The 19,481-nt window shown below is 56.7% G+C and overlaps 2 protein-coding genes across 3 annotated transcripts in view; both read right to left on the bottom strand.

Moving 5' to 3' along the window:
* CLUH (CLUH binding protein of NUMT mRNA) overlaps positions 1 to 5,184 on the bottom strand; it is a 32,501-nt gene extending 27,317 nt beyond the window's left edge. The window contains exon 1 of the mRNA XM_015881152.3: positions 4,957 to 5,184. Coding sequence (XP_015736638.1) covers positions 4,957 to 5,074 — 118 coding nt within the window. The 5' untranslated portion in view covers positions 5,075 to 5,184. The remainder of the gene's footprint in view (positions 1 to 4,956) is intronic.
* Positions 5,185 to 6,508: 1,324 nt separating this feature from the next.
* On the bottom strand, positions 6,509 to 18,842 carry CCDC92B (coiled-coil domain containing 92B). 2 transcript variants are annotated; one of them, XM_015881155.3, is made up of 4 exons: positions 18,423 to 18,650; positions 13,435 to 13,588; positions 10,991 to 11,038; positions 6,509 to 8,751 (listed from the first exon to the last, which is right to left on the bottom strand). In XM_015881155.3, the coding sequence occupies exons 1-4, from the start codon at positions 18,465 to 18,467 to the stop codon at positions 8,105 to 8,107; spliced, it is 894 nt and encodes a 297-aa protein (XP_015736641.2). In that variant the 5' UTR covers positions 18,468 to 18,650; the 3' UTR covers positions 6,509 to 8,104. The 2 variants fall into 2 exon arrangements, with proteins under 2 accessions (XP_015736641.2, XP_085377770.1); XM_085521644.1 differs by lacking the exons at positions 6,509 to 8,751; positions 10,991 to 11,038; positions 13,435 to 13,588 and adding an exon at positions 17,464 to 18,149 and having other exon boundaries at positions 18,423 to 18,842.
* Between the last annotated feature and the right edge of the window lie 639 nt (positions 18,843 to 19,481).

Below are 19,481 nucleotides of genomic sequence, written 5' to 3'. Positions count from 1 at the left end.
AATTTGTTGCAATTAATAAAATCACTAACTTTAATGACAATGCATCATTACATTTCAGCAGAGCTTACTTCACCCCATAATATCCACGTAAACACAGTATGATGAGCAGCTTTCACACCCATCAGCTGAAGACGCGCTGGTTCTGAGGAGGAGGCCACATCCAACGAGTGGTTGATGCTGTGCAATAGCTCACATGGAAGATCCACAGAGATAAAAGACATTAAGGAAAAGCAATACGACTCCATCCCGTATTAGTGATGCAATGGGATTTGATGATGTAGAAATAAGACTGCCAGTGTTCCTTGTGCTCAGAAAGCACACTGCAGAACAACTAAGCCACCCATATTCAAATAGGATTATGTGCACCTCTCCCACTCCCGCCCTCCTGCTCTGTGCAGAACTGACCCAACCACAAGCTGACACTGCAGGAGCACCATGCAGGGCTGTGCAGTAATGGCCCCAGAGGGGCTTCCTTCATGGGCCTCACCCAGGAGGGGCCAAAGCTCCTTGTGGCAAGAGGTCTGCTCCAGGAGCACCAGGAGGATTTGCTGCAACCAAAATGAGAGTGAGAGCACTGCACGATGGCTTTAGCACGAGAAAGCTCCTGCTGGTCTAGCAAATGCAAATTTAGTTTTAGCCTAATAACAAATTAATCAAAATTAATAGCTTACTGAATCCAAATAAATTGACTAAATGAATAGCCTCTAGGATCACAGATAGCCCCAGTGGAAATGTTTTGGTAGCAGAACACACAGCACAGCCACCCTCAGCCCCTAGAGGAAGCCACAGCTTCCCAGAGACCTGCAGTGCTTCCCCAGCACAACAAGCACTGCTTTCTGTAAGAGCCCACAGTGAAGGGTTAGAGCTGCTCTCTGGCTGTCATTAAACTTCAATCGGCTTTAACCCACCTGCGGGAAGAGCTCTAAGCACTGCCCTTAGATCTCAGCAGCCCCACACCACATTCGCCCGACATGGGGAGCACGGCAAGGCCACAGCTTGTCCTGAGAGCCCATGGGGAGCAAGAGGGGCAACCACTCAGCATGAGCATCCAAATAAAAACCTGGCCACACAGACCTACAGAATCTAAGCCACACTTCAGACTGACTCCAAGCTCTGTGGCATTTTGTGTTTCTACCAATAACTGCTTCACAGCCCCAAGGCATTCACAGGTCTCACAGCTACAGCACTTCAAGCCACCAGAATACAGCATGCTTTGCACCCTGTACTGCCCCACTGGTTCTCTGAAACAAATTTAAGCCCACTCAATAAGCTTTTTGTCTGGCCAAAACTTCAGAAACGTTGTTCTGAAAGGAGTGAGGTGATTGCTTCAGATCACTGCAGCAATTCAACCAACACAGGCTGGGAGCAAAGACTAGACTGGAGACAAAGGGCAAAGATCCACACCAAGAGAAACAGCAAGGTTACAGCTGAAGCAAAGAGAAATACAAAGTAAAAACAGTGCTGTTTTTAAAACATGCCCTTACTTTAATGTTACTTAGACACAAGGAATAGCCCCACGCTGGCCTTTTCCCTCAGACTGCTCTGGTGTTCATTCCTGCAGTGTGGATCAATTTCCCCACTCAAGATGAAGGTTCATCACCTCTAAAAGTGCATTTAAGCTGATATATCACAAAAACACCAGGTAACCTCTCGTTTTGGAGTCAGAAATGTTAAAACAAACCAACAAACAAAAAGCAGATGTGCCTCCAAAGCACCACTACCTGCCCAAAAGCCACCGCCACCCAACAGCCAATGCAGCGTCAGTGCTGTGTGCAAACACTGCCCCACGGACTGGTTTTACTCTTCAAATGCAAATAATGAAATGCATGAACTTCAGACCTTTAAAGCTTTTAGAAATAACAACTTTCTAGTACAACTAATGCAGCATGATGCAGAGAAGCAAGCGGGACGCTGCCAAGTTCAGTCATTTACAGACTGCTAAGTCAAACAGTTCTCTGCAACACTAAGTTGTTTTTACTGTGCAGAAGGCAGCCATGTGCCCGCAGCTCTCTGTGTGCATATTCCTGACCTACTTCCACTTTCCAGCTGGGAAACCCTGGAGCAATGCTGCTGGGGGAGAGCTGAAAGCTTCTGGCTCTCAGAAGGAGCTCAGGGCCACCCCCAGCAGAGCTGCACCAAATGCTACCCCTTGCTCAGGTCCCATCCCCATCACACAGGTGTTGCTGTTTTCACAGCCCTTTCCTCTGCCTCACAGCATGATGGTCCAGTTCTCCCCCTGAAGTGTTACAACCACACATTAGAAAACCCAGCCGTCAGCAGTTCCGCCCCTTCCAAACCACAAGCAAACCTCCAAGGTCAGACAGACAGAGACGGCAGATCCCCGATTAGGAACCTGCGTTCTGACTTTGCTGCTAACAGACAACAGCACTACCTGCACAGCAGTTCTCCATTACTTATCTTCATTCTATGCTCTTTTAGCAGAAAAGGAAAATGAATACATATGTGGACTGGAAGAAAAGGGACAGGGCCTTTTTTCCTTTTAAAAAGCCAATCTCCAGGCAAGGCACTGACAAAGACTATGCCAGGTAGACACTGCTAACCTGCACATGAGACAAGACTGTTCTGAAGCACTGACAGCTGCAGTAACAAAAATAGTCCAAAAGTGCTGCACACAATTGCTGTCTTTTGATCTTGCGCTAGTTAACAAGAGAGGTAATTTAACCCATAACTACTCTTACTGAAAATCACTGCAGGAACCCAAAGTGTTTGTGTATTTCTGCTCCCAGGAGGATGAAGCGGCCCAGCATGTTTGTCTGTTTGGAGGTGCAGGGGGCAGTCACAACTCTCTTGACACTTTAGAGGCAAAAGAAAACAGCCCCCCAGTCTTGATTCTTAGCACAACAGAAGGTTATACCCTGTTAGCCAGGAGCCCATACCCAGCACAGCCCCAGCAGCCACCCCTCTGTGCAGTGCAGCTGCCAGGACCCTGATGAGCAGTGCAGGGCACATGGGGATGGAGCATACCCCTGCGCTGCCCAGAGCCCTCTGGCTGACACAGGAGAGAGCTTTACCTCTCCCAGGGTCCAGCTCATGCTGAGCAGGGATCATACCTTGTAACTTTTTAACAGGAGCTGCGCTTGGCATCCATTTGAATAAACGGCGCGTGGGGGTTGGGGGAGGCTCTCCCCCATAGACTTGAATTCCTGCCAACCTCAAACACCAGTGAACTTTGCTTTGAGTGACAAACTTCAAAAAGTCACCTCATCACCATACAAACAGGGAAGGGAGGCAGCGGCAGTCCCCTGCTCAGCCAATGTGACCTATAAGGAGCAGCCACGCAGTGCCATGCTTTTACCTTTCTTCTTGTGAGTTACAGAGCAGAGCAGAGCAGCAGGCCAAGCTGCAGAGCAGCACTTCACAGAATCACAGAATGGTAGGGGTTGGAAGGGACCTCCAAAGCTCATAGAGTCCAAACCCCTGCCAAAGCAGGTTCCCTACACCAGGTCGTGCAGCTCAGTGTCCATGAGGGTCTTGAATATCTCCAGAGAAGGAGACTCCACCACCCCCTGTGCAGCCTGTTCCAGTGCTCCGACACCCTCACCATAAAGAACTTCTTGCACACATTCATGCAGAACTCCCTATGCTCCAGTTTCTGGCCGTTTCCCCTTGTCCTGTCTCCAGGACACTCAGCTCCTGGTACTACCTGAAACAGGATGACCAATGGTGCCCAAACCCTGATGCAGTGTCCCGATCAGGGTGCAGAGCTGCCCCCTCATTTATGTGCAGTTGGGGCCTTACAGAGTCAAAGCATGCAGCATTCAGCCAAGATCTCTCACGAGCTACCTGCTCTTCCCAGGAAATCCCACATATCTGCTTTTGAGCATTCTATGAAGTGACACATTCTTGCAGTTCATGTTTTCAGGGCAGTTCAGCTGCCTCTCACCTGTTACAGACACCACCACACTGCGACACCAGCCCCAGCAGAACTCAGTTTAGAAGAGCACACGAGGCGAACTGCACCTTTGTGGCCCAAGATAACTCCTCTACGAGATTATCGCTTACAGGCACAAACACATCCCTCTGCAGTCACCCTGTGGTCACCAGCACCCAGTGACCTCATGGCAGCCCGCAGGGCCCAGGCAGACCCCAGCCAGGCAAGGCAGCAGGATGGGACACAGACCGCGGCACAGCCACACGAGGCTGCACACAGCGCACAGCTCCGGCGCTATGGGATGGGCACTAGGCTTCGTGCGCAGGGTCCCGGCCCGCAGCTGACCTCGGGCACGGACGGGGCTGCGCGGGGCCGGCCCGGAGCGCACGGCTCCCAGCGCGGCACGGCGCGGCCTCCCCAGCGCTCCGGTCCAGGCCCGCACCGAGGTTCTCTGCCCGGGGATGGCCGGGAAGGCCCCGCTGTCCCCCGCCCGGCCCGGACGGCACCGGGAACCCCCGCGCCGCTGCCAGCAGACCGAGTCCGGGGAACGAGGGCCCCTCCCGGCTGCCTCCCACCCCCCCCGGGCGCGCCGCGCCGCGTCCGTTGAAGGTGACCTTCACGGGGCCGGGGCTCCCCGTGCCGCCGCGCCGGGTAGGAACGCGCCCGGCCGCCCCCGCCGCTCCCGGCCTCCGTCTCCCGCCCGGAGCGGGGCCCAACCGCACCCCCCGACTCCGCCGCTCCCTCCGGCCCCGAGCGCAGCCCCCGCGGCGCCGTACGAGGAGGCCCCGCCGCCCCGGGCCGCCTTCGCAGCGTCCCCCCGGACTGCCCGGCTCGGACCGTCACGGCCGGGCCAGGAGCGGAGAGGAGCGCGGCGGAGAGAGCGGACACCGCGCGCGACGACCCGGGGGCCTCCGCGCCCGCACCGACGCGGGCCGGGCCGCGGCTCCTTCTCCGCCCGCCCCGCGCCTCGAGGCGGCGGCACCGCGCGGCGACCCGGCCCGCAGCACGGGATCCGTCCCGGCCGCCCCCACCGGCCCCGCCGCAGCCCCCCCCCCCCACTTTACCGGGCCGCTGCTCGGCCTCCGCCTCCCTCCTGCCGCGCGGTCCCGGCTCCTGCTGCTCTCCGCCCTGCGCGGAGGCCGGCACAGCGGCCGGCGGCATCTCGTCCGCTTTGCTGACCATGGGCGCCCCGCGCCGTGCCCGCCGTGTCCCGTCCCGCCGCGCCGCGAAGGACAGCGCCGCTCCGGCCCACGTGGTGCGGCGACCCCGCTACGGCGCGCGGCCCGGGACCAACCTCCGCGCCGCCCGTAACGCCTTAAAGGGGCCGCGCCGCGCGAGGCCGGGGGCGGGGTGGGCTGCGGCGGGGCGGCCTCGTCGGAGCGCGGTGCGGGGCGGTGGGGCCGGACGGGCCGGGGTGGGGGCGCGGCTCCTCTCTGCCCGGCGCTGCTGCTTCTCAGGCCCGGTGCACGGGCACGGAGCGGCCCTCGCCGCTGGGCCGCCCTTTAGGCCGCTGCCGACCTTCCCGACGCCCGCAAGGTCGCGGCCGGCTCCGCGCGGGACTCGGGAGCTGCGGTGCCGCCGGAGCGCGGCGTGTAGGCACCGGGGGGTGACGGACGTGCGGGACCGGGACGCGGGCGGCCCCTTCCTCGGGACTGAAAAACAAGCGGCCAAAAGCCAGTTCCCCTCGGTTTGTGTCCTTTGGACGCCGCGCTACGAGTCGGGCCGGGAGCAGCGGCACCGGGCTGGGACTGAGCTGTGGGGCTTCCGGGAGCGCAGAGCTCGGCCGGCCCGCGGCTGCGTCCCTGGGACGGGCGTGGAAATGGACACGAGGACAGGGCCGGGTGTTGGCACGAGCACATCGGCTTCAAGCCGTGTCAGAGCTGGAGCCCGGGGCTGTGAATGGCGTCAAGGAGAGCTCCCCGAGCAGCCTGCCTGGTGCACTGTGCAGACTGTGGGGCTGCATCTGCCATAGGCCTGTTGTGAGGCTGTGCAACACAGTGTGTTCCCTCCTTGGAGAGCACCGAGAGCTGCAGCACGGGGGAAGGATGATCAGTGCCCCAGTGCTCCAAGTCCACCGGGCTGTGCACAGTGCACAACAGCAGCAGTGGATGCAGGAGCAGTGCTTGGCTGTTGGTCTGCATGCGGGAGTTGCCAGCACGCTGTGTTTTATATATATCAGGTTATGTTTAACAATGGAGCGTTATTGCTACGCATCCATTTCCAGTCTAATTATTAAGCTTTATGTGTCAACGTTACACATTGCTTGTTCCACACAGAGCACGTAGGTGTCAGCAGTTACACTCCTGACAGTCTGTGTGTGTCCAGATACAGAGCTCTGCAGCACAATGTACAGCTACATTAACCGCTCTGACTCACGCAGAGCAGCTCTGAGCAACCCAGTGATGGGGCACTGCTCTGCACTGCTCTGCACTGCTTTGCACTGCAGCAGGGGCTGGGGGCAGCTGGGCCCCCTGCACACGTGGGCCCTGCAGGTGCTGCCTGGGGCTCCCTGCTGCTCCATGCACCCATGGCCCAGCGCACCCAGCAGCATCCCACAGGTTAAACACAGGAGCGCTGCCTTGCTGGGTTTATGGATCATTTAGATCTCACTGAGCATTTTATATAAATACAAAGATTAAAATAATTTATTTCAACATCATTTCTAATACAATCATACAGTGTTTTCCCTTCAAAGCAAGTGCATTATGTGTATACATATATATATATATAAGTGCGTATATATTGTACTATAGAGCTTCCCCCTATTCAGGAACAGCAGTGACCGCAGTGCAGTGTGTGAGGCCAGCCCTTCCCAGTGCAGGGCTGGCCCCAGACTCTCATGGCCCTGCTGCCCCCCTGCCCATCCAGGCTGCCATGGGGCAGGCAGAAGCCACGAGGCACTGAGGTGGGATGTGCCCCTCAAGCACAGGGCGCAGCTGATGGCTGTGGAGGGGTCTTGCAGCTCCCACAGGGTTGCTTCATTTACATACTAGGCACTAAAAATGCTGATTGTTAGGAAGATATTTACAGAGAACAGGAGGGTACTTACACACCCTCCCCTTTCTAATGCTCAGATCGGTCATAAACAACATGATTTTATCAATAACTTTATAATAAAAATGCAACACACTCTGTGTATCAGGATTGTCCAGGAACAACAGGGAACGTGCTGTGCAAATCACAGCATAGGGACACACAGAGATGTTTTACCCTCTCTCACATTAAAAGAACACTGGGAAGTGTTCTCAGCAGAAGCACTCAGAGCCCTGGGAAAGCAGCCCTGTCCCAAGGCCGGGAGGGACTTCACCTGTGGGGTGCCAGGTTGTGCCTCACCCGCTGCCATGCAGTGCCCTCCTGGCAGTGCAGCCAGATGCTGCTGGGGCAGCACTGGGGACACAGGGGGGGCTACCACTGTTGTTGGACATTGGGTGCCCATCACAGCCAAAGGGCAGCACGAAAGCTGCCCACCTCCTGCAGAGCTGATAGTACTTTGGTGTTTGATTTTACTGTCTGGAAAGCTGGCCTGGAACTGCTACTGAGTCTCATAAAAGCATTGTAAGGTACAAACACTGTATAAACAAAAATAGAGACCTCTGGCCACATGGGCACTCTGCAGGCTGGAAGCAGGTGATGGTCTGGAGGGAAGGTGATGCTTTCCCAGGGCTTCAAACTGAGAGTGAAGCAGGTGGGCTCCAATGGTTCAAACGTTGTGGGCAAAGCATCATCTGCAGCCTCTGCTCCTCATGGGGCTGCACCGTGGCCAGCTCTGCCCCGTGGGTAGCAGTGCACCAGACCCCGCTTTGCCAGTGCCTTGCTGATGAGACTCAGTCTGTGGTGAGAAAACAGCTGTAGGTGCCAATGAGGAGCACCGTGCTGGCATATGGACAGAGCCCACCCTGTGCGGGTGATGTTTGTCACAGCCGTGCTCCAGCAACGTGCAGGGAGCAGCGCTGGGTGCTGCAGGCGGGCAGCTTACAGTTTGGGGCCCCCCTGCAACAGCCTTGTCCCAGCCCTCTTCCTTTATTGCCCTTTGGAAGCCTCGTGCAGCACTGCCCCACCACGCTCTACATGGCCCAGCCCCGCGGGCTCAGTCCCGGGCTGTGAGCAGAGCACCGCCTCCCGCTGCCCCCTTCCCATCCCGGGGGACGGGGACAGCAACTTCGGCTGGTGCTCACCGCGGTGCTTCGGGGTCAGCCGTGCCCGCCTCAATTCCTACTCTCGGGCGCGGGCTCCGTGGGGCCCAGGTCCCGGCTGCTTGCCGGGCTCACCTTTGGCCGGCCGAGCCCTGGCTGTAGGCTCCTGTGGCCGCGGTTGGGGCAGCCGTTGTGCCCGGGGGGCCGTGCCCGTGCCCCGGGGCTCAGCGGGGGACTCCAGCGGTGACGGGCGCTGCGGGGCGGGCGGCTGTGCCGTATAGAGGAAGAGGGCCGGGTCGGGCATGGCGTCGTGCTCCTCACGCACGGGGTCCCTGTGCCGGGTGCCGACCCCAGGTGTGCGCCGCTGATGGACCCGATGGCCGCGGCGCTGCGACCTGCCCTCGGCCGGGGGCTGCTCGGGGGGCGGCCGCCCGCTGCTGCGGGGGCCCGGCAGGCGCTGGGCGGTGGCGTGCAGCTGCAGGGAGAGGTAGGCGGCCGCTTCCGTCTGCTTCTGCAGCTCCGTGTCCAGGATGGTGACACGGTGGCTGCGCCGCTTCAGCTCCTCCAGGAAGTGCCGCTCTTTGCTGCGGAGGCTGGAGCGCAGCGCGGCCACCAGCGTCTCCTTGTGCCGCAGCTCCTTGCGCAGCTCCAGGTTGTCCTTCTCCTTCTCCTGCAGCTGAGCCTCCATTGCCCGGCACTTCTCTTCTAGTTCTCGGTCCAGCGCATCTGTGGGGAGGCAGAAGTGAGGGGGGCTTTGCTCTGTGAGTGGTTTCCAGCATAGAGGTGGCCATGGAGGGTGTTGGCACGTCCCAGCTGTGTGCTTCTGGGAGTCGTGGTTCACTCCCAGTATACACAGATCCTCCCTGTACCCCATAGTCCCCTCTGCATGGGGACGGTTTCAGGCTGGGAGAAAAGAGAACAGCCCAGCAGTAACACCGTCAGCCCAGCACTAACACCGCCAGTCCAGCAGTAACGTTGTCAGCCAACACTAACACTGTCAGCCCTGCACATTGGGTGTTGCTGCCCTTCTGCCAGGAGACCGAAAAGCCAGATTAGAGAACAGAAAATGCTAATCTGGGATTACTGAGCAGTTGGGCCAGGCTCAGTTGAGCACCTCAGCATAAATGTGTACACGTGTGTGGCTGTTTTTCCGGGGGCACATATGCACGTGTGTATATGTATGAAGACACCGGAGCCCATACGTCTGCAGCTCCTTTCCTTGCTACTCTCCTTGCTGAGTGTGCAGGAGGGACCTGAGCTCTTCTGCACAGGCGCTGCCTGCCTCAATGTGCTCCCTGTGCTGCCTCCCTGCACCTAACACCCAACCTGTTTGGCTTCTTTCTGCACTGCAGCTGTCACTGCCAGGCACAGGCCCTGGCAGGACATGTTCAAGCAGTGGTGCTGCAGCAAGCAGCACTTCCCCATGACTCCCAGCCAGGAGCGGGGACCGTACCCTCCCTATCCCAGCCCTCCTGAGTCACCCAGCAACACTTGGTGATGGGTGATGAGGTGATTTCACACAAGCCCTGCATGTATCTCCTGCACATTCTGCACCGCCCTGCCTGGGCCACATTGGCTGCTCCACTGCAGCTCCTGCTGCCCGCAGGATGGCACCAGCTCCCATCTACCCATCCCACCATCCTGTACATGCAGATACCCTCTGTGGAACATGAGCATGAGCTCAGCACCAGGCCAAGTGCCCCACATTGGCCTGAGCCCCCACTAGCCCCCAGGAGGGGCTGGGTGCAGGGGGTTGTGGCCTCAGGCTTCTGCCTTTCAATAAAGAGCATTCTCAGCTCTACAAGGAAAGATGGTGTTGGTGCAGGGCCTGCAGGGACACAGCACCGCATTGCATTCCCTGCACTCTGCCATCAGAGGAGGTGTGGAGATGTGATCAATGTGGGGCAGGGGGATGTGGTGGAAGGCGGCTGCTCAAGCACAGCCGGAGGGGTGGATGCACAGCCATGCACAGCACACAGTGTGTCCAGGCATGATCCCACAGCCTGCAGAAAGCTCTGCCCATTGTGATACAAGTTGCAACCGCTTTACAGCTTCGGCTTTTAAGTGCTTTCTGCAAAGGAGAAATGCTTTATAATGAGATCTAAAGGGAGGCAGCTGCACACGGTAATTATTGCATGAGTGGTGTTTGAAGAGTGATCATTTGATGGCATCTTAATTTAGGTTGTTGCTCCATAAATGTAGAAAGTGGGATTGTGCTCTTTTGGAGCTGTTCAGGCAGCCTGATGTGCAGCGCCCTGCAGGTGGTGCTCTGCAGGCAATGGTCACTGCCAGGCACTTGCACTGCTGACAGTGTGCAGGCAGGGAGAGAAGCTGAGCCCTTGGCATGTGGCCATGGCATCATGCTGGAACAGAAAAAGGACGGGGTTTGGCTTCATCCCAGAGAGGAGGAGGAGCTGCTCCCACAGCATCCTCTACTGGGCACAGCAGCTGTGCAGTGCTGGGCCCAGACACAAGGTAGGGACTGGATGAGGGCTCAGTGCCATCTTCATTCCTGCAGCCTGCAGCCATGCTGAGCTTGCCGGGACCTTTCTGCACCATTTCTTGGAGCACAGAGTTTTTCCATGGGATGTAGTGTTACATAGTGGCACTGAGAGAGGTTCTGAATCATCCTCTGATTGCCCGGGACAGTGCACAGGGGTTGGGGGGAGCATAGGGTCACCAACCTTTGTGTTTGCTTTCTCCCAGGGCTTAGGGGTCTGAAAGCTTTGAGTCACTCCCCAGGGGTCTGCAGTGCCCCTGTGTGTAAGGGGATTAGCAAAGCAAATTGAGGGATGCTTGCTTTCACATGCAAACCCTCCCTGGGGCATCAGGACAGGCAGTTGGGGCCGTCTGATCTGAGTGCGGAGCCCCAGCGATCCTTCAGGCTGAGGGACAAGTCGGCTTGCTGAGCCCCCCCTCCCCTTGTAGCACTGCATCCATCCCCCCGCATGCTGACATGTCTCACCTTGCTGGCGGGCTTCCAGCTCCTTCATCTCAAGGTCATGGGTCAGCTCTGCAAGAGAAACCAGACAGCAGTGAGACACAGCGCAGCTCTGCTTCAGTGCCACTGTGAGTGCCCACAGAGCAGCAATGCAGGCAGCAGCTCGGGCAGCACAGCAGTGCTCGGCGCTGGGAGTGCTCTGCAGCTTTTTCTCTGTTGAACCATTTTTGGCACCTTAAACCAGGACAAAGAACGGAGCAATGGACTGAAAATAGACCAAAGCATAGACTGCCACCTGAAGTATTTCATCATTTACTGCCCGCAGAGCAATCTCTGCCTTTGCATGTGGTGCAAGCAGACGCACAGCAACCACAACCCCACAGACCCCACAGACCCCACACAGCTTCTCGTATACCACCAAAACACCAGCAAACAGAGGGGGAGCAGAGGGACAACAGCAGCATTTGGTTGTCCTGAGGCTTTTTTTTCTTCTGAGTGTGAATTTAAATGGTTAATCTCTGCCCTACATTTTTCTTTTAATCTGCTTTCGTGTTGACTCTAATCCCCATCACTGCCACCCTGAAATGGAGCTCTTGGCTGAGGCTGCTCTGCTGTCTGTCTTGGAAAACAAATCTGTGGTGAGAATGCAGAGTAACAGAGAACGTAATGCAGTTTCTGGAAAGCTTTCAGTGCTCCTGCAAAGATCAGTGGCAGCTGTGTTACCTTACTGAACTTAAAATAATGGATTTTGAGTCTCAGAGAGATTCCAAAGGAAACCTAAAGCTGTGGCTGCCTTCACAGCGACACTCAGGATGGAGTCCCTGCTTCTGTGCCGAGGTGCCGATGCCTCTGAATCCCTCCCTTTGCCACTCCCATGGCTGGCCCCACATGTGCCCCCCTTCCTATGGGTGGGTCAGGCTCCAGTGTCCCCATTGGCAGCCAGACACAGCAGTGGCTGTGATGCCCTCACTGCACTGTGTTGTTCCAGCAGAGGCCGTTGCTGGGCCCCATAGCACAGACCCCCAAAGCCCAGCAGCACGTGGAGCCCTCACTCTGTCACCACAGCCCTTCTGGGCAGCGTGGCTCTCCTCTCACTGCTCTGCTAATGCTGGGAATGTGCTAATTATTGCCACAGCAGCTGAGCTCATCTTCCAGTAAAAGGGGAAACAGAGGAGTCTGTAAGAATCATTGCTATTTCTGCTGTGTTTATACTTTGCAAATAAAACGGGAGTGGGAGGGGAGCCAGCACTGCTGTAATGCAAGGATCCTTCCAGCAGATGAATCACACTGCACTGTGCATCACTGCATTTATCTTCCCACAAAGCCTCCAACCGGGGATGTTTCACTGCAGGGCATTTCTGGGGTTGGCTTCCCCTGACCCCATGGTGCGGCTGTGGGATTGCTGTTCCGCTGTCCTGTGCTGGTGGTGCAGCGGGTGCTGCAGTCCCTCCCCAGCTGCCAGCACTCCATCAATGCACAGCTGTGGAGCAGAGCTGCACGAGGACAGGAGCTGCTGGCAGTGAGGCCACCGAGACACCAAGGTCATGATGCAAAAACCCAAGGTCACAGCAGCACATCCAGGTGCAGCAGTGAGCTACACACCTGGACCAGGCAGGGAACTGTTGACTGAACCATCTACCTCCCTCATGCAAACTGCACAGCAGGCACTGGCACTGCAAACAAACACATCCAAAGTCACCCCAGAGCTACATTGGAGCTTCGACCCATCATGCCCTGCAGAAGCAGAGCTGCATGCCTCATGGATGGAGCACAGTGTTTGTTGCAAACAGCAAGTGAGGCAGGGCCATTGCTGCCGGGGCAGCTCAGAAGCTCCCTGCATGATTTATGCCTGAAGGTCCCCTGGCCCCTCATATCTGGAGAGGCTGCAGATAGGGCTATTAGAACAGTGAAATGGAACAGCAAAAGCACAGAAAAGATTGGGGGGAAGGTGGGCAATTTTATAAATGCCTTCATGTCTGTTTCCCAGGAATCAGTGATGAGGAGGAGCTGGAAGACAACGAGTAATTGGCCAGGCTGAATTATTGATGGGAGCCACTGGGGTGGATTCCAGGGGTGGGCAGGAGGATGGGGGAATCTGCCCCTGCCATGAACCCACATTCCTCCAGTTCTGAGAGGGAGCTCAGCGCAGTCCCATGCCCGCTCACCCCATCATCATTGGAGTTCAGCCATTTTCCTTCCCTTGCGCAAATGGCATCTGGGAGAACATCTCTGGAGGTGTTCAAGGCCAGGTTGGATGGGGCCCTGGGCAACCTGATCTAGTAAATGTGGAAGTTTGGTGGCCCTGCCATGCAGGGGGGCTGGAGCTTCATGATCCTTGAGGTCCCTTCCAACCCAGGTCATTCTGTGATTCTGTGATTCTGTGGGAGAACCAGCTCTATGTTTCAATAATAGGTCTGTCTCTGGGGGCAGGATGGGCTATACTGGGCTCCCTGTGCCATAGTGCTTACCTGAGCAGTGCTTCTGCAGGCGGAGGATCTCCAGGTGCAGGCCATGGAGCAGCTCCATCTGCTCCTTCTTCAGGAAAGCAATGTGCCTCTGCACACTCTGGATCTGGTGCTCCAGGGACACAGTCTCCATTGCAACTGAATCTGCAGCCCACGCCTGAGGGAGAAGAGAGGGCACACAGTCAGAGCACAGCCTGGTGGGCTACCACAGGAGTAGCACCATCCCCATGCCCCATGGGACACAGAGTGCTGGGCACCCACTCTGCTCCCTGTGCTCCACAGGCATGTGGCTGCAGTGCAGCAGCTCCACACATGCCCCTGCAGGGCTCCAGGACCCCATGCCCCTGCTTGGCCCCATTGCCTCTTGTTGCAGGCTCGGGCTGAGAGCTCCAGCACTGTGAAAACAGAAAATGCACCATATGAACCCTCATATTGAATGGGCTCATTTCTGTTTTAAATTTGGCCCTAGGAAATCTGTTTCTTCACTGAGCAGGGTTACACCTGGGGCAGGATCGCCACTAGGAGCTGTACAGAGGCGATTTCAGCTGCTCGATGATCTCCACATTGCAAAGCAGCAACTGCAGAAGATCCAGAGCATGAAAAATGCAATATGGTCTGTCCAATCCGATCAGCAATACATGGCAGAAGCTCAGCACTGCCTCACGCTGGGAGGGTCGGCCCCAGGGCACGAAGTTCAGCACTGCACAGTGTTGTGTGCTGCTTACCTGCACAGGGAAGGGAAAATAAACCTCTGAAGGACCCTTAGATCTCGGAAATATCACTGTGCAGATGTGGAACCTGTCCCTGTGCCATGCACCAAGCTCAGGAGGGAACGGACAGCAATCCATTGCAGAGGTCAGGATGAGTTTTGCCAGGAAAGCCACAGCTCAGCATGCACTGTCCTGCTGCTGGGAAGCCACTCCACATTCATTTGCTCCTGATTTTCCATTCCTTTCTGCATAACTTCAGAACTAAGTAAATGTTCAGCTTGTGTTTACAGCATGCCCAGCCCTTTAATGCAAGACATCTTAAGCTAATTCCCACAACCTATATCAAATCAAACTCCATTTAAGCTTGACTCCAAAGTAAGCAATTTTGGCAGCAGTTCTGGCTCAAAGCTTTATTCTTGCCAAAGCATCTACAGATTTGTGAAAACCTTGAAATCGGGGCTCCATATACTCTGCATTTCACAAAGAGGAGGGGATGCATTCGGGTCCCAGTGCCCAACACTTGGGGCTCACTCCTGCTGTGGCCATTGCCCCACCGCAGCCCCAGCACTGGGCCACTGCTGGACCCATCCTGACGTGGATTCAGGTGCTCTGCTGGCACATCCTGCACAGCTACAACAACTGTGACAGACAGGGAGAGTTATTAGCCCCCTCCTTCCAGCCCTGATACAAAACTCCACAGCACACTGTGCTTCTGGGGTGCTGCACGGTGGGGGAGTCTCTGCCTGTGGGAGTTCTGTGACTCTTGCTGGATGGACATTCAGGTGCTGCTGCTCCATCTGCTGCTGCTCCATCTGCTGCTGCAGTGCTGCAGCAAAGCCCCCAGCTGGGGAGTGTGGATGAGGCATGGAAAGAGTGCCCAGAGCCAGCAGGGGCAGTGCAGGAGTTCCCTGGGGCCTGCAGCCCAGGAGCACACCTTGCTGCAGCAGCAGGTGATCCCCCAGCTCTGGGGATGGGGAGGGGCAGTAGGAGAGCCATGAATGGCTTTGGAGCAGCTCCTTTATGGAAGCGGTGAGACTTCATCTCTGGGTGGTTAGAAAATAGGTTGGGCAGAGCCCCGGAGGAAATGTGCTGCTATTTTCAAGTACTTTGTTCTATCTGCTTGAGCTGAACTCAGTCAAAATGGTTTGAGTTCTGCCGCTGAACTTTCCCTCCCCTCCTTTAAGTGGAAAATTATCCTTTTCATAACAATGATTTTTTTTCTCCTTAAAGTCAAGTTAAGTAATAAGTTGATTTAAAAACAAATAAACAGAAAAAGATTTTGGGGAGTTAAGGAGTTAATGTCTGCTTTGTCTGGTTTGGAAGACAAAAGATCTGTGTAGTTGACCTGTGTGTTCAAAAACAAAAACCAACAAACAAACATAAAAACCCAAACAAAAGTTTTTTGTTTGCCACTGTGGGTCCTGAGCCCCTCATTCCATGGGACTGATTTCTGCTCCCACAGAGCTGTCCACACCTTGGGCAGGGGTCTCCTGGCAGCCACCTGCATGCTGCTCTTCTGATGGCTGAGAGGAGCCGTGGGGCCGCAATGGGGTATGTGCACATGGATTCCCTGACACCTCTGCAACAGGTAATGATGTGAGAGCCACTCACTGTTAATGATGTCATGGAGTCTCAACAGCATCTGTAAGCTGTTTGAGCACTTCTAATGTTATCAGAAGGGAATGAATGAGCTATTGCCTTGCTGGAGTTTCTGCACACATTACCCTAAAGAATTTCTGAATCCAATTCTCGGCAGCCATTATTTTCCCATCATTGCTTTTGAAGTTAAGCAGAGATTGCAACAGCATTTTGAGCGTTCAGTTTGAAGCAGTTTCTTTGGTCACTGCACAAAGCAAAATCACTTGGGAGATGTTGAGAGCTAATAAGGATGATGTGCTGCTGGCTTAATGACACCTCCTGGTGCCGCTGTGCCTTCCAGTGAGCAGTGCCCATACGCATGTGCCAATGGCTTCACAGCCCCCAGCAGGTGCTGCAGAGCAGCTCCCGCATGCTGGAGCAGGGCACAAGTCAGGGCATGGTGAGGGCTGCTGCCCTGGGGGATGGCACCAGTCTGCACTGAACAGTGGAGGGGCTGTAAGAGGTCCCGCTCCCATCCCTCCCTCACCACTGTGGCTGTGACTTTGCATTTCGGACTCCCAGGTTGGCACCATGAGTGGCAGTGGAAGATTGCACAGAACCACATACTGTGTGGCCCTGGGGAGATGAGTGAGAGCATGCAGTGTTGGGAGGTGATGTCATGTGGCATAAAAGCCAAGGGTGAGTGATATCCCCTTCAGTTTGAAGGATGCTCTGTGCCCTTGTTGCTGGTAGCTGCTCACACACACACAGGGCCAGGAAGGAGGCAGCAGCCCACTGAGGGTGGTTTGTGCCCCTCCCAGAGGGGACACCTGCAGCCTGAGCTGCTCCCTTCCTGCAGCTCTGCCTGCATTGATGCCATGTTCTGCTGCAGGCATCAGCTCTGCTCGTGCCTAGGACTGCACCAAGAACGACTGTGCTAGGAGGGCAGGATAGCTCACAGGGTTAGGGCTGGTGGTGCTTTTCAGACAGTCCCTGGATGCACAAAGGGCTCTCGACAGCCAAGAGTTCCTGGGTTTTGCAGCACCTCAAGGTGGTGTGTGCCACACAAGATGTGCTTCACTTTGGCATTCAAACATCACTGGATATCCAAAGGACTTCATTCCATCACAGACCACCTTCCAGAAATGCTGCCCCCACAAGGCTTTGAGCACAGGACTCCCAGACTCCTTGGAGCCACAGAGAGCCTTCTGCAGGGCACTTGGGACCAGACATTTAGTGTTAAAAATGACTTAAGCACCCAGTGTGTTATGGGAGGTTTCTGGATTGCTCTTGCACTCCGGCTCCAATGAACTTGCAAAAGAAAAGGACTGAAGCAACTTCCTGCAGTAACTGCAATGACTGATTTAGTTGCAGGTCTGCTCAGTCTGATTTCCATCATAGGGACATCTTGTCTGCAGATTTGCTTCTGAGGCAAAACTGTACAGAAGTCAGTTTTGTGACCTGGGATACCAGAACTTTGACCTAAGGAAACAGCCTTGGTTCCTGATGGTGCATTTCAAAGGCAGATGTGTACATACTGCATGTCTGCATATCCCAGCACAAGAAGTGTCAAACCAAGATCCAGTCCCTGTTTGTGTCATCACTTGGCCAGTTACCTTGGGAGTAAGATGGCACAATCAAGGTTTGCAGGAACAGGTTGATAATTCCCCCTGCTGTGGTTCCCCTCAGCATCTCATAAAAGCATGGTCAGGAACAAACACTGATACATACCAGAAATTCATTCTGTTCTTCTTCGTGATCACAAAGAATTTGAGCACATTGAACTTTGTGGCAATGTCATGAAGCAAGTGCATCTTTAAATGTAGGGAATCTATGGCAAAGGGAATCTGGGAGCCTTGAGAAGGTCACAGAGGCAGAGACGGTGCCAGGAATAGAAACTAGAGGTGAAATCCTGGCCTTGGGAAAGTCAGCGGGAGCCTTCCTTGATCTGAGCAGTGCAGAATTACACTCAGAGTCCCGTTTGCTATTCATTATCTAACAGTATCTATTCAAAGATAAAATCAATAGGAGGAACGTTGATTATAAATTATTGTGCTTTCCAGCAATTCCTTGCACACCGCTGCCGGTCTGACAGCCAGAGCTGGGGGCTGTCTCTGGGTGGCAGACGGCGGCGGTCAGGCCGAGCTCTGCCGCTGCCCGCAGGGAAGGAGCCGCGGACGGGGCTCAGCTCGGGGCAGTACGCGGCCCTCAATGAGCGCAGGGAGTCGATCACGATCTGTACTGCGCGATCCCTGCTGCTCGACTCCGCACTTGGAGAATTTCGCAGCAGCGCTTTGGGGACCCTCGAGTCCTCCAACGGCCTTAACCCCGCGGAGGGGGCTGACCCCGGCGGCGCTCCGGTCCGCTTTTCTACGGCAATCGCCCTCTGAAGGATCGACGCGACGGCCGGCCGCGCTCGGGGCGCAACTTCTAGAACGGACGCGGAGAGGGCAGCGGGCAACTTCGGGCGGAGGAGTTCCCCCCCGCAGCCCTCTCCGGGACGCTCCCTCCTCGCTCCACAGCCCGGTGCCGCCCGGCTCCCCGGCTCCGCCGCTCCGCTCGGTGCCCGCGGCGCTCAGCCGCCCGCCGCCCGCCCTCCCGTCGGCTGCGGGTCGCGCAGGAGCGGATCTCGCCGAGCCCCGGCTGCAGCCGTACCGCCCGCGGGCAGCGCCCGGCCCCCGCCCCGTCACCGCGCCGCGTTACCTGGGGGGAGCGCCGGGGCCCCGCGGGGCGCCCGCTGGGCGTCATGGAGCGGCCACGCCAGGCCGGGCCGGGGCCGGGGCCGGGGCCGCGCCGGGCTCCCGCGCTGCCCGCGCTGCCTGCGGCGGCCCCGCCTCGCCCGGCCCGGCCCGGCCCCGCCGCCCGCTGGCAGCCGCGCCGTAAACAGGCGGCAACGTGACCGGAACTGGGGAGCTCCGCCGGGGCGCCGCGCCGGGCCGCGGTCGGGAAGGGCCGGGACCAAATCGAACCGCGCGGCGCCGAACCGAACCGAGCTGCGCCGCTCCGTGCCGGGCACCCGCGGGACGAGGCGGCTCCGGCAGCAGCGGGGCGCGGCGAGGCCTGTCGGGGTCGGCCCCAGCGCCGGGAGCTTCATCCCCTGCGCGCTCCGCTCCGCTCCCGCCGCCGCTGTCCGCGGTGCTGACTGCTCCCTCCCGGCGCCCCGCGCTCTGCCCCGCGCTTTCTGCGGGGACCCCCGGCTCGAGCGTGCCCTGCAGCAGCCCCCCGCTCCCCGCAGCCCCTCCACGGAGCCGTTTCTCAGCAGGCCGGGAGCCGAGGAGCTGATGGAAAACTTGCGGTGTTCGTGCTTCCCCCCGACTTGTTAGTGTTAATACAATACAGGGTATGTGCGGGGATGTCAAATATGGGGTGGCAGTGGCTTCAGTAAGGAAATCGGTGGGAAACCCTGTCAAAAAAGAGCTTCCTTGAATCTGTGGTCAGAGGGATGATGTGAAAAGGTTTACTCATACAGCTGGTAATTCTTCACGCCCTTTCATTTGTGTCATCCTGAGCAGCTGGGGCTCCACTTGCAAAGATAACTGCATTCATTGTGTCTCTCTTACCGCAGGGGAAGCTGAAATGTGGCCTATTCCATGTCACATGGCTCTGTAGGAATACAGAGATGGTAGAGTCCTCCCGTCAGCTGACAGGCTGCTGATCTGCTCCCTGCTCTGAAAGCTGCTGCACAGCGCAGCGTTCCCAAGCAGGCGCTCATGGGGCTGGGCTGCCGTCCTCACCTTAAGGCTGCACTGTTCTGCATAGGGG

Source organism: Coturnix japonica, chromosome 22 (genome assembly GCF_054131305.1).
Source record: "Coturnix japonica strain WE chromosome 22, WE-NBRP24, whole genome shotgun sequence".
In the NCBI taxonomy this organism is placed as follows: domain Eukaryota; kingdom Metazoa; phylum Chordata; class Aves; order Galliformes; family Phasianidae; genus Coturnix; species Coturnix japonica.
Note: the sequence above shows the minus strand (reverse complement) of the source record. Positions and strands in the feature narration are given on the sequence as shown.